Source organism: Impatiens glandulifera, chromosome 1, assembly GCF_907164915.1.
Source record: "Impatiens glandulifera chromosome 1, dImpGla2.1, whole genome shotgun sequence".
Classification (NCBI taxonomy): Eukaryota; Viridiplantae; Streptophyta; class Magnoliopsida; order Ericales; family Balsaminaceae; genus Impatiens; species Impatiens glandulifera.
The window spans coordinates 21,678,977-21,693,292 of record NC_061862.1 but is presented as its reverse complement, the minus strand read 5'-3'; the positions used below and the strand labels follow the sequence as shown (position 1 = coordinate 21,693,292).

Here is a 14,316-nt window from a genome sequence, read left to right as displayed (position 1 = left end):
TGTACCATATCAGAAGCATAAATTCTAAGCTTCTAAAACTACTCAAAGATTTGGACATCACCCGATCAATCATAGTAATACTCCACAAAAGATTTCAGATAATAGTCACCTCTCGGAACTACTACTACGTGTGAATTAATGATTTAGCAATATTATATGTGTTTTGATTAGGGAAATTAACTAAACATATATGTATATAATTAGTGAGTGAATTAGGGCAGACGTGACCATTGTAAAGCGACGTTTCATAGAGGAGATGAAGTTTCACCACATGCACTGGTCTCCCATTCCCTTTTCCTTCATCAGTCCGGCCATGTCCTCTCTCCATCCTTCTCATGGATACTTTGTCTACTTCTTCTTCTTAATAATATTTATCTTCATTCTATTGCCCCCGCAACTTCTCTATAAAACCAAATATGCTAACAGGCATCAGTTCATAAACCAATACATACAATTAATTCTATGGCCAAGATTAGAGCTTTTAGTGGCAAGAAAAAGAACAGCATGTTGAGGCTTAAAATTGTAGTAGAAAAACTACAAAAGGGTCTCTTGTTGGGCAAGAAAATGCCTCGACCAGACAACAATTTCCTCGACATCGAACATGACATCAACACCGCCAATGATCAAGTCCCCGAGGATGTCAAAGAAGGTCACCTGGCCGTGGTTGCTTCATACCATTATCAACTCAAGAGGTTCATAATTCCTATCGGTTTTCTAACGCACCCTTCCTTTTTGACGTTGTTAGAGCAAGCGGCCGAAGAGTATGGTTTCGATCACGAGGGAGCCTTAATGGTTCCTTGTCACCCAAGCAAGCTCGAGAAGATACTCGAAGAGCAATGCATGCACTAGTGAAGGATCGGGCTCGAACTCGAATCATGTTGTTGGTTGGGGTTGCTCAAAAACCATAGTAAAGAGTTACTAGGACTGTTCGAGCAATTTAACCTCGAAGATGAAGTTCTATGTAATGGTAAAATTTTAATCCTATCCATGGCTGGACGGCATGGTTTTGTTACTCTAGCTACTCCCTTCATGTAATCAAATCTAGATTGTTATTATTCAATAAATATATAGAACAATAATTGTTTAAATTTGTTCTTAATTAATTATCAATTCAAGGGGTCCTTAAATTTAGAAGGTGATGCTCTAATATATGGTGCCTTTTCCAGCAAATCAGTTTTCCCCTATATATGTTTAATATGATCATATATATGATGTCTATTGATGCCAATTTAAATTAAAGTTAAAACAACTCATTGGCCTACCATATCTATGTCTTGTTTGAGTAATAATATTCAATGTGCATGTTGATTCCCATTGACTGATGTTAATGGAATCATTCAACTTAATTATATGATTATTCCTTTTCTTTTTATGTCCATGTAATTAATGTACTTGTAAATAAATGTTATCTAATTTATGCTACTTTGTTATTTAAAAATAAACACATATATGTGGGTTAGTTATCATTTCTATGAAGAAATATCTTTGAACATACTTGAATCCCAAAAATAAGGGCTTCATGGAGACCTTCTGTAATCACCCCCATTACCTCTAGAGCAGTGGCTCATGGGGACAAGAAAAAGGAAGACAAAATACTGAAGCAGCTCCGAAATTGAGTCTGGACAGGTCTCAATGAAGAATACCAACTGCTTCGAAAGATGAAGGCGTGGCATGAATAGCTTAGATGACTAAAACCGGGAAACTTATTAGTGTAAAATACCATGTTTATAAGCAAGTTTAGCGCATTGAAAGACAGAGGAATCGAATTTTTGAGTTTTTATCTCTTAGACTGGAGTCTTTCCAATTAAGCTACGTGACAATCACTTAAACATGATTCTTGCCAAGCCAATTGAGCTACCTAGTGGGTTAAATGAAACATCCATTATTAGTTGAATAAACACAACCAAATCTTTAAACCTATTGAGAAAGAGTATAAACTCAAGACTAGTTTCATGACCATCAAACTGTAAGTTCATTGATGCTTTGAGTTCTAATTTTAAATTATTTTCAAGAACATCTATTCATGAACTCTAAGAAATGGATAACCCTATTGTAAGATGGCAGACTTACTATCTAATCCAGAGTTAAGGAATTGATGTAAGACTAGTCATGGAAGGAAGAAAACAGAATGCCAACCAAACAACCGCTTTTGTGAGAAAGCATCCTTTAACAATTTATTGGATCCAATCTCTTTCTTTCACTCTAGTTTTAATGTGAGACTAGACTAGACATGTTAAGTAAGCATAAACAAGGCATTGATGATTGCTGCCAAATGGACATTTTATAGACATAATTAACATGATGGTAACAAGTTGTCTATTACTTATTGGACAAAATTTATGGATCAAATTCAGGCTATTGTGAAAGAAGATGGAATTGCAGAGATAGACTATCATCTATGATCAACAACATAAATGAGTTTTAAAAAGTTCAATCAACTAACCACCATTACTTAGCCAGCTCATGCCAAAAATAAATGTAGCAGCATAGTATTGCATAATACTTGAAAATCAACAAAACAATATTTGATTAGAGCATAATAATATCTTAATATAATAGCATAGCCTCTCACAGTATTACCAAATCAAAACAAAAATAAAAGTAGTCAAGAATAGAATACAAGGTTCTTATGGGCAAATAGGCCGCCTTCTCATAAGTCAAAACATTAATAAATAGAAAAGAGTATTCAGTCTAAATAGTAGGGGTAACCAACAAAACCGCACACCTCCAACTCACAGTTTGAAGTGCATTTGTCACCACAACCCACCTCGAGCAAATAGGATATCCAGATTTTGGGGTCGCTACGACTCAAGAGAGCATAAGGCTAGAGATAAGCTCGCAAATTTAATCATATAATCCAGACTTGTTCCTCAAGTGTTGCTTGAAGTCCATAATATCACCATCCCATCTAGTAACAGCCTGATTCTCACAAACCCATATCTCATTGGCCACCTGGTTGATCAGCCTAAAGTCATGACTAACTAGAACCATTCCACCATCCCACTCTTTCAAAGCCTCTGCCAGCGAATCGATCGTTTCAATATCAAGATGGTTAGTAGGCTCGTCCAGTAACAGCATCTGAGGCTGTCTAAAAGCTAACCAAGCGAAAATCACTCTACTCCTCTGACCATCCGACAGATTCTTCATCGGCATGACCTGAGCCTTACCCGTCAATCCAAACCTCCCAATCGAAGCCCTCATCTTCTCTTCTTCATTCCCTGGATACTCTTTCATCATGAACTGAAGAGCAGGCATGTCCATATCGAGCTTCTCTGCCAAGTGCTGATGATACTGAGCTATCCTGAGGTGGTTATGTCGACGAACCATGCCATCACTTGGATGAAGTTCACCAGTCATCAGCTTCAACAGAGTACTCTTCCCAGCACCATTCGGTCCCACCAGGGCTATCCGAGAATCAAGATCAACTCCAAAATCGATGTTCTTGTAGATTAAGTTGTCGGGCGTATAACCAAACGTGACCTCCACAAACTGCAGCACAGGTGGGGGGAGCTTTCCCACATCGGTGAATCTGAAAACAAGAACCTGGTCTCGAGAAACCTTTTGAGTCAAACCGCCTCGTTCCATCTTGGCTAGGGTTTTCTCCTTGCTCTGTGCCTGACGAGCTAGTTTGGCTGAACCGTGACCGAATCTGGCAATGTATTCTTTCATGTTCGCTATCTGTTCCTGTTCCCATTTGTACTGTTTCATTTGGTTTTCCTCTAGATCTGAACGTGTCTGAGTGTACTGGTCGTAGTTTCCTGTATAGATCTTCAGGATCTTGTTCTGCATGTGAATGATGTTGGTGCAAACACCGTTAAGGAAATCTTGGGAATGTGAAACCACTACCAAAATTCGGTCAAATTTTTTCAAACTTTCTTCCAGCCAGACACAAGCTTCAAGATCTGCAATCAAAAGAAAATTCCATTACTCAAATCATCCAGGTTTCAATTAAAAGAAAACTGCAGACAAGAAATTACGCATAAAATAAACAAATAAACTGGCTCTGTAGAATATATTTTAGTTCAATCAAGGTGCTTTCAGTGAATATCGAACATGAGACATCAACCTCTTATTTTAAGACTCTTACTACTTGTAATTGTCAAATCGTAATAGTTGGCTTATAAAAGGGACACGGGAAAACAGGGGGAATATCGAAACACAATTTACCAAGATGATTAGTAGGTTCATCAAGAAGCAAGATAGTCGGATTCATAAACAAGGCACGAGCGAGAGCAATTCTCATTCTCCAACCACCAGAGAAGTCGCGAGTTTTCTTCGCTTGCATCTTCTTGTCAAAACCAAGACCATGCAGAATTTCAGCAGCACGCTTCTCTGCAGTTGAAGCATCAAGGGCTTCCAAACGTTCATATATACGTTCCAGAGCTTCACCACCACCGTCATCCTGATGACAGTAAAATAAATTAAATAAGAAAAGAAGGATATTGATCCTTATGTACAATATATTCAAAAAAATGTTAAAAAGTAACAGTAGATAATGTTCTATTTTGATAATCAGTGCCACACCTGTTGTGACAACATTTCTGCTTCCTTCTCCAACTTATTCTTCTCCTCATCACAAGTAATGACTGCTTCAAGTGAAGACATGTCAGAAGCTTCGATTTCCCTACTGAGATGATATATGTCCATGGTTTCAGGGATGGGAAGCTCTCGGCACCCTATTGAAGTAAGAAGTGTTGACTTCCCACAACCGTTCAATCCAAGCAGGCCATAACGTCTGAAATCAATTTTGTACAGTCAATACAAACAAAATTCACATAACATAAAACATATCTCATTCACCAAGAGTTAATAATAATAATAATAATAATACACAGGAGAAAGTTAATCTAATGAAAGAGGCGTACCTTCCATAATTGAGCTCAAGCATGGAGTCAACAATAAGATCGTGACCATGAAAAGTAAGTGACAATGACTCTATCTGCAACAACAACAACAAATTGATCATCAGACGATTAAAGGCAGACTACAACAGCTGTTTCAAATTTTGATTTTGAAACATATACACAGGTAGTATAAGAGATTCAATAATTGATTAACATTAGTTTTCAAACATTAAACATAAAACTTTCAAGATGAAAGATAATCATCAACTCTTTCTTAATATACCCTATTCTTGGACAGGTATACAAAAGTGTTTAAAGAAGAATTTAGAAGGAATCTCTATTCTTTACCACCGACTATAATTTTTTCCATGTGAACACATAAATATATTGTCCTGTATTCAAATCAAGTTCGAACGAGTTTCTAAGTACATATATATATTCAATCAATCGCTAAGCTAAAAGACCCAACTATCTTATTCAAGAAAGATTAAATATTTAACAGACGTACATAAGCAGCATAATATATATAAAAAAGTAAAAAACCCATGGCGTAAACCAAAAGCAAAATCAATCGATCCGATCCAATCGAGATTTGGAAAGAAACTCACCCTGATATCCCTTGAAAGAGGATGAGAACAGAGGATCCCAGTACAGGTCCGATCAGACAACACAATCGATTCAACCGATTTAGCCAGACTATCGGCGGAAACACCGTTGGAAGAAGGCGCAGCCGATGAAGCTGCGGCCTTTCCTCCTCTCTTTGCGACAGCAGCTGCCTTCTTCTGAGCCGCCTTCTTCTTACTCGCGTCCGACACCATCCTTCTCAATCAAAAAAAGCAATATTAAAATCAAAACCACCGAATACAGATCGAAACATACAGATCGAAGAGATTGTTACCTTAAAGAAAGAAAAGAATAGATCGGGTGAAGGTTGAGTGAAATCGAAGAGCGAGATCTGGGTCTCGCGCGGCTGCTGCTGCTGCTAGTAGAATTTTCCGCTCCGATGAGGCGGCGGGCGGTGACTTTAAGATTTTTTTATGTGTAGAAGAAGAGAGGTGGAGAAAAGAAGGGTTTCTAGATTATATAGGGCGTGATCAAATAACCAGGAAGACGTGGCCCAATCAGACCTTGAAATCTATCGTCTCTTTTTTTTATTTTTTCTAAAGAAATTAAATTTTACCCTAATCTTTTGTTTTCTTCTTAAATTATAATTTTTTTTATATCTTATTTGAAATTTTCATCAACCTTCTTTTTATTATAACAAGTCAATTAATTAAAAATAGTTATAATAAAATTAATGACAATAATTTATTTTTTTTAATTGTAATATAAATTTAGTTTTTTTTTTTTTTACATTCCTATAAAATAAATAAAATCATAATAATTTATCAAGTCTAAGTTATTTTAAAAGATTGTATAAATCAAACTTATCATGCTACTTTAAATTTATAAGATTTCAATAATAATTCCAAATTTTAACTGATTTGCTTAAATGTATATATATATATATATATATATATATATATATATATATATATATATATATAAAAAAAAAAAATTGTCTCTTAAGATTTGTTTGATATTAATTGAAAGGTGTAATTTCAATTTTTAATATTTGTGAGATTATTTAAGATTAAGGATTTGAATTATAATATTAATAGAATTCAAAATAATGTAATTTTTTAATTCTTAATTTCACTATTTATAGTTAGAAAATATAATTCAAATAATTTTTTTATTTAGAAAATTAATATATTAAATTGATATTTTTTCATTAGAGTAACCATAGACAAAGTCATACAAACTCTTGATTATTGAGTTATCTCATAAATTGTGTTAAATTAATATTTTAATGATATATTTAATATATATTTAAATTGTTTTTATTATATAATTAAAAATTCAAATTAATTATAATTATAAATATTTTTCAAATATATGAATTAAAATAAAATTGAACGTTATAGTCTAGTGCCAATTCTAATTCATGTCTATCAAAGTACCTTTATTTTCTATTATTTTAGTATTTAAAAAATAATTTGTTATTTTTTAACTCATTAATCAAGCTTAAGTGATAAATATATTTTTTAAAACACAATGTCACAGTTTCAATTCAAAATTGAAATGACCTGTAATGTTATAAATAGTTTGATGTTAAAATAAATATGATTATTCAAATTTAATTATGTTCTTCCATATCTAAAAAAAATCTTTTTAGTTAGGTTAAAAAGGATCGAGAAGATCCAGCCTCTTAACATGAAGGATCAGTGGCGGACCTACAAGGGGGGCCTTGGGGGCCCGGGCCTCCCCCAACCATAAAAGTTTTAACATATTTTTTTTATATATATTTATCAAATAAGGTTTTGTCCTGCTGGTTTTGGAGTTGACCTTCCATAATAGAGGTCAGGTCATCAAACCCTGCCATTCATAATTATAGTATTCTAATTTCAAATATAATTTTATTAAAGTAATTATTATTTTTATTTTATACCAAAAATATTTTCTAAGATACAATATTTATAATAATAATACATAATTATTTATTTTAAAACTACATTTATATTATAATTATATATATATATATTTTTATTAATTTCAATATAATTAATTAATAATACAAATTACTTATAAAATAAAGATTAAAATAATAATTTATATAAATATAAGGGTAAAATAATAATTTATATAAATATAAAGGTAAAATATTATTTTATATTTCTTAATTTTAAAATAGTTTTAAACTATTACAACAAATAAATGTATTTGTTAGATTTTATTTAGGGGCCTAGGTTATGACACATATCTATTTTTAGTTATTTATTTTATGTAGGATATAGAATAATGGAGATGTTCTATAAACAAATTTTTACTTCTACATCACATGAGCAGTCTGAGCATTCTCAATCAATTAATGAGCCTACTAATGAGTCTAATGTTACTGATCAAATATACATGGTTAGAACATAGCATATCAAAAGATACATCATTTTGTTTTTAGTGTTATCTTTTTAAGCCTTTAAATAGAGAAAACGTAGATGTTACCTTTATAGGAGATGAGTACAAAAATTAGAAAAGGGCATTAGAAAGATTCAATCGACATATGGAAATTTCAAATAGTTGTCATAATGAAGCTAGAAATCAATTTGAATCATTTCAAGATCAAAGACATAACATGAGAAACGTTTTACGTACACATGGTTGTGATATAGAAATAAATTATCGCACCCGTTTAACGACAATGTTTGATGTAACACGCTTTCTATTGAGGCAAGAATTACCTTTTCGAGGACATGATGAGTCAAGTAGTTCATCAAATAAAGGTAATTTTCTTGAATTGATTGATTGGTATAGTCAACGTAATGAAGATATTTTGTCTTCTTTTTGTACCGACTCATGAACAAGAATAATTTAGTAATTGTGCTTGTTAGTATTTTTATGTAATTACCGAGTAAAATTTTAATTAAAAAATGCATTTATTTGATCGCCAAAAAAATACTACGTTACTATGTATTTGGCCCCCCCGAGAAAATATTTCTGGGTCCGCCACTATGAAGGATTGTATCACAAGGATTTGTTCTTGTAGAATTATTTGAAAACAATATCAAAATTAGTCAGAATCTAATATTAGGCCTTGTTTGGAGTGATGGTTGATGATTTTGAGAAGATAATGATTATTTTTGGTAAAAAAACTTAAAGGGTATTGATATATATAAATAAATAAATAATAATAATTTAAAATTAAGGGTATTTTAGTATTTTGATTAATGAAATGAGTGATATGATTGGTGAGGAGTGATTGATTGGAAAACTTATTTGGTATAAATTAAATATAAAACCTTACCAAAATAAGGCCTTAGATCATCTAATCGCATCAATTGTATTAAAATATTAAAAAATATACTTTAAAATATGGCCACACTTTATTTTTAAGTATTTTTGTTTTAATATTTTAATATTTTTATTATATAGGTATTCTCTAAGTATTTTTTTTAAAAAAAATAATACAAATTAATTTTTTTATTAATTAAATAACTTATTTTATTAATCAAAATACTAAAATACCCTATATTTTAAATTATTAATTTTATTTTATTTATATATATTAATACCTTTTAAATCTTTTTACCAAAAATAAATTTTCGTTTTCAAAATTATTATCAATAATTAATTTATTTTTTTTTTATTTTAGGTTTTAAAAACCTGTAATATACCTTTATTTTTTTTATAAACTAAAATTAATAAATTTGACTGTGGCTGCAAGTCAAAGATATCAACTGGGTTTCCTCCATCCTGGAAGTTAAAAAAAAGGCCTTGTTTGATGTGGATTATTAATTTCCAAATAATTTTTGATCAATTAACAATTACTTTTTTTAATAACGTTATTCAAATTATTATTTAAAATGGAGAAATATTTTTTATATTTGGGTTGTCCAGGGTAAAATAGACATTTAACCTAAAAATCAAATTTCTGAGATCATATTACGGCCCAAGTTGGAATGTCCTTAATATGCCAACCAGTCTTATAAGAGCATTTAAAAAATAACATAATTACACAGGGATTTAGAATTTAGATGCTAATAATATTCCTCTCTTTCTATTATTTTTTTTTCTTGTAACACACTATTCCATTTTATATAGGTTTGTTTTATAAATAAATAAATGTAATTTTTTAGTAAGGTAAATATTTATATTTTCTCTTTTATCATATATATATATATTATTTTTCAAGGAGGGATAGAGTAAGAGAATTTAGTGAGGGAATTTGGTGAGGGAATGACGTGTCATCACATTCATTGGTTGGAAAATGTAAAAGTGGGAGGAAAGAGAGAAAAGAGAGAAATTATTAGATTTTTTCAGCGAATAAGATTATGCCACGTCATTCCCTCACCAAATTCCCGAACCATTTCCTGTCCTACCCACCTTTCAAACAATTTTTCTCAAACTACCCACCTTTTCATTCACATTCCCAAACTACTCACCTTTCTCTCTCTAAATTATTAATCAACTCATTAATTAACTCACTCTCTATCTTAACCTACTAATTAACTCTCTCTATATATATAAATCCATTAAGTAATTCCTCTCTTTTTCAACTATTAATTAATATCCTCACTTTTAAATTATTAATTAATTCAATTGAAATATATTATATAAATATTAAAATAAAATAACACATGAAATGGTTCCCAAATTGTTTGAAAGGTGGGTATGACAGGAAATGGTTCCCAAATTCCCTCACCTAATCATTTCTCTTATTTTTCTCTAACCTTAATATTTATTTCCTTCTATAAAAAGATTTGATGTTATTTTAATTATAAACATTTTATTTTTAAAAATTAAATCAAAATATAATTACACTTTAATATTATTCAATATTAATGTTATAATATAATATAATACAGAAATCGCGGTATACCGTCAATATTTGTATACCAAAATAATGGTACGGTAACGTTATAATGTTTCTTATACCAAAACTATACAGGTATAGGTATAAAAGTGTTGGTGTTAATAATAAATATTTATAATGATTTTTTACCAACATTATTAGTTAAATACGAGCCTTACTCTACTAGTATTAAGAGCATGTTTGATCAATTTGTTTGGTTTATTTATAAAAAAAATTAATTATGATTCAAATTATTACTAAGAAGCTAAGTACAATTAAGTTGAATCATATTAAAAGTACATAAGAATAAGAATAAAATGAATAAACTTCATTGAATTTACCCTTAAATAGCTTGTTTAATTTTTTCTTCCACTAAAATAAGTTTCATATTTTTAATTTATTACTTTAAACATATTTAACTTAAACTAGAAAAATTTCAGTGCGATACACACGTATAAGAATAAAAACAAAATAAATTAATAAATTATAATAATATGTATTCAATGTTTAAAATTCTTAATAAATCACGAATAATATATTAAAATAAAAAATAGTACGCTCTCATTTCACATTTTATTCAATTTAGTAAAACAACTTATTTTCTCACATGTTTCGTCACATATTTTTTTCAAATGAATCTCTCATCTCGTGACTTTACACTTTCATTTTGTTAATCAAATATTTAATTTATATTTTTTAATAATTAGTATCGTGACCTCACACTTTGGTCAATTAAATATTTGATTCATATTTGTTTAACCACTTTCAAATGATACCGACTTATAGTCTATCGGCAAACCACATCTCAATCACACTTGGTTAAAGGTTGTACTTGTTTTGTTAGGTTGCAAGTTCGAAACATACAAATATAATTTTTAATTTTATTTTTAATCGTTTTAAGTTTATGTGCGGGTCAACCCACAATCCGACGCAAATATCCATTTACTCTCACATATATATCCAAATTAACTTCAATTTTCGACCCAGCAATCCGGATACTTTAAAAATTAAGCATCATTATATATATATATATATATATAAATTAGTTAGTTAAAAATTTGAACTTTTATTGTTAAAATGTCTCGCGTTCATCAAATTTGGTGTTGAATTTTAAATATAAAGTATTTTTAGCCTAGTTAGTTAAAGAGTTGTACTTGTTTTGTTAGGTTGCAAGTTCGAAATATACAAATAGAATTTTTAATTTTATTTTTAACCGTTTTAAGTTTATGGCGGGTCAACCCAAAATTCAACCCAAGTATCCATTTACTCTCACATACATATCCAAATTAACCACAGCTCTCGACCCGGCAATTTGGACACTTTAAAAATTAAGCATCATTATATATATATAGAGATATTAGAAATATTATCGTTCGATGCACACGGATAAAAATATAAATAAAATATTAATAATATGTATTTAATGTTTAAAAATCTTAACAAATCACTAATAATATATTAAAATAAAAAATAAAACACTCTCATTCCCCATTTTATTCACTTCTAAAATAACTTATATTATCACATATTTCATCACATATTTTTTCCAAATTAACCTCTTATTTCGTGACATTATATTTTCACTTTGGTCAATAAAATATTTGATTCATATTGGTCAATCAAATTTTTGATTCATAATTTTTAACCACTTTCAATTGATATCGGCCTATTATCCTTCGACAAACCACATCTCAATCATATTTGGTTAAAGAGTTGTACTTGTTATATTAAGTTGTAAGTTCGAAATGTACATATAGTATTTTTAATTTTATTTTTAACCGTTTTAAGTTTATGTGCGGGTCAACTCACAATCCGACCCAATTATTCATTTACTCTCCGTATATATCCGAATTAAGTACATCTATCGACCAAACAATCCAGACACTTTGAAATTAAGCATCATTATATATATATATATTAATTAGTTAAAAAGTTAAACTTATATTGTTAAAATGTACAGCGTTCATTAAATTTGGTGTTGATTTTAATTATAAAGTTTTATTAGCCTATTTGGTTAAAGGGTTGTACTTGTTTGATTATGTTGTAAGTTCAAAACATACATATAACATTTTTTATTTTATTTTTAACCGTTTTAAGTTTATGAGCGAGTCAACCCACAAAACTCAAGTATCCATATATTTTCAAGTATATATCTAAATATAAATGTACATTAATTGTAATCATGAGTCTTCTTTAGAATATAAATGATTTTTAATCTTCTTTTTCCTTAAATTTTTTTTTGTTATAGTTTAAGTAATTCTAATTTAGCTTCTTCATAAAATTAAAAATATTACTTAATATATCTTAATTTTATATTAATGACAAATACACTCTTAAATCATTAAATTAATTTCACATTAAATTACTTTATTTTGACTTATATTAAAGATGATTTTTACACAATTATCTATTATACTAATGATTTATAAATTCCAACACAACACATGATACCTCTCTCTCTATATAAATTCTTACTGTAACTTGACAACATTAATACTAAATAAAAAAAAAAAGTTTGATAGACCTCAAATCTATGTTAACTAATTAACAATAGTCTTATAAATTAATTATGCAAAATATATTTTTAACACATGATGATACAATATGATTTTTGCCATAAACGTTACACGCCATGATACAATATGATTTTTTTTGGTTTGTTTTGATTGAGGGATATCAAAATAAAGTCAAATCTTATAATAAATTTGATAGATAAATATTCAAATATAAAAAAGAGATTCGATATGCGCACAACACGACAGACAAGAAATATATTTTGTTAATTATTTATTCAATTAACATTAGTTGGTGTCATTCTTCCACTTGTTAATTAGTTGTGTCAAACATTTCTGGGTAGGTCAATTATTTTATATTTTATTATTCATCAATACAAATATATATATATATATATATATATATATATATAATATGTATTTTTCTTCAAAAAAAATATATATTACGAATAAAGTCTAATACTAATTATAAGCTTAACTTAAGTGATTTATTATCATCATCATCAGATTTTAAGTTAAATTTCAATCCATTAAAAACAACTCATTTTGGTATAGCTAGGTTCTTAGCATATTCTAGTCAACATATGATGTGTTAAATTATAAATAGGTTAATAAAATGAAAAGCTCATTAACTAGTCATGAAAATTACAGATCTCTTTACTGTCTGTATTACATTAAACAAAAAGCTAGGTTTTATCCACCAACTAACTAACATTAATTATATATTAAAGCTAATATATGTGTGGATTGTATTGCTAGATTCTATTTTGACCAATCTAATTAATAAGGGAAATAATTAAGATGTCACATTATTTATTAGTCAATCCAGCTTATATAATATATTAGCCTAACATTAACCATGATTATCTCAGTTTTACACATTGTCACATGACCTTATGTCGACACTCTCATTCTAGTACTCCTAAATTAACGCTTCTTTTTTATATCTACCTACCTCAGATTTTCAACGCGAATGCTTTTTTATTTTGTCAAGTTTACTTTTATTATCAACCTTTTACATAAAAAAAAGTTTTATTTAAAATTCACAATTCTCATCTAAAATAAAATAAACTTTAAATTTTGAATTTTTTTATTAGTAGTAGGTGATAAACGAAGACTCATCATTTATAACGAAAAATGTTTGTTCTGGTTTAAGGGCTTTCGAGTTAGTTAACTATTTTGTTCTCTTTTTATATTATAGGATAATTATTATTTTTTCTTTTTTTTTCATACTATATATAAGTATTCTTTATAGTTTGGAACCATTTTTTTTTTTATATACGAAATGATTAATTTACTTGTTTATTATTATTTTATATATTTAATGTATATATGTTTTTGTTTTGATAAAACATATAATTATTATATTTATTAACTGTTTCAAATAGTATGCTTCTAGAAGAAGAAAGATTAGTTACATGCCCCCAACTTGTTATCAAAAGTTCACATTTAACTTATTTTATTGAAATAAAGAGTAAAGTTTGAAAGGCTCACATTCTCCTATTTATAGCCTAAACCAAAGAGAAGATCACCACCAAATTATCTCCAAGAACTAGAGAGAGAGAGAGAG

The 14,316-nt window shown here is 29.1% G+C and overlaps 2 protein-coding genes across 2 annotated transcripts; one reads left to right on the top strand and one right to left on the bottom strand.

Annotated features, from left to right (window-relative positions):
• Window positions 1-398: 398 nt before the first annotated feature.
• LOC124922395 (auxin-responsive protein SAUR15-like) lies at window positions 399-1,219 on the top strand. Its single transcript, XM_047463128.1, has one exon. It carries the CDS (start codon window positions 463-465, stop codon window positions 847-849), a length of 387 nt encoding a protein of 128 aa, XP_047319084.1. The 5' UTR covers window positions 399-462; the 3' UTR covers window positions 850-1,219.
• Window positions 1,220-2,510: 1,291 nt separating this feature from the next.
• LOC124920658 (ABC transporter F family member 1-like) lies at window positions 2,511-5,900 on the bottom strand. The gene is made up of 6 exons (XM_047461198.1): window positions 5,743-5,900; window positions 5,453-5,663; window positions 4,866-4,939; window positions 4,525-4,735; window positions 4,168-4,402; window positions 2,511-3,902 (listed from the first exon to the last, which is right to left on the bottom strand). The coding sequence occupies exons 2-6, from the start codon at window positions 5,660-5,662 to the stop codon at window positions 2,845-2,847; spliced, it is 1,788 nt and encodes a 595-aa protein (XP_047317154.1). The 5' UTR covers window position 5,663; window positions 5,743-5,900; the 3' UTR covers window positions 2,511-2,844.
• Between the last annotated feature and the right edge of the window lie 8,416 nt (window positions 5,901-14,316).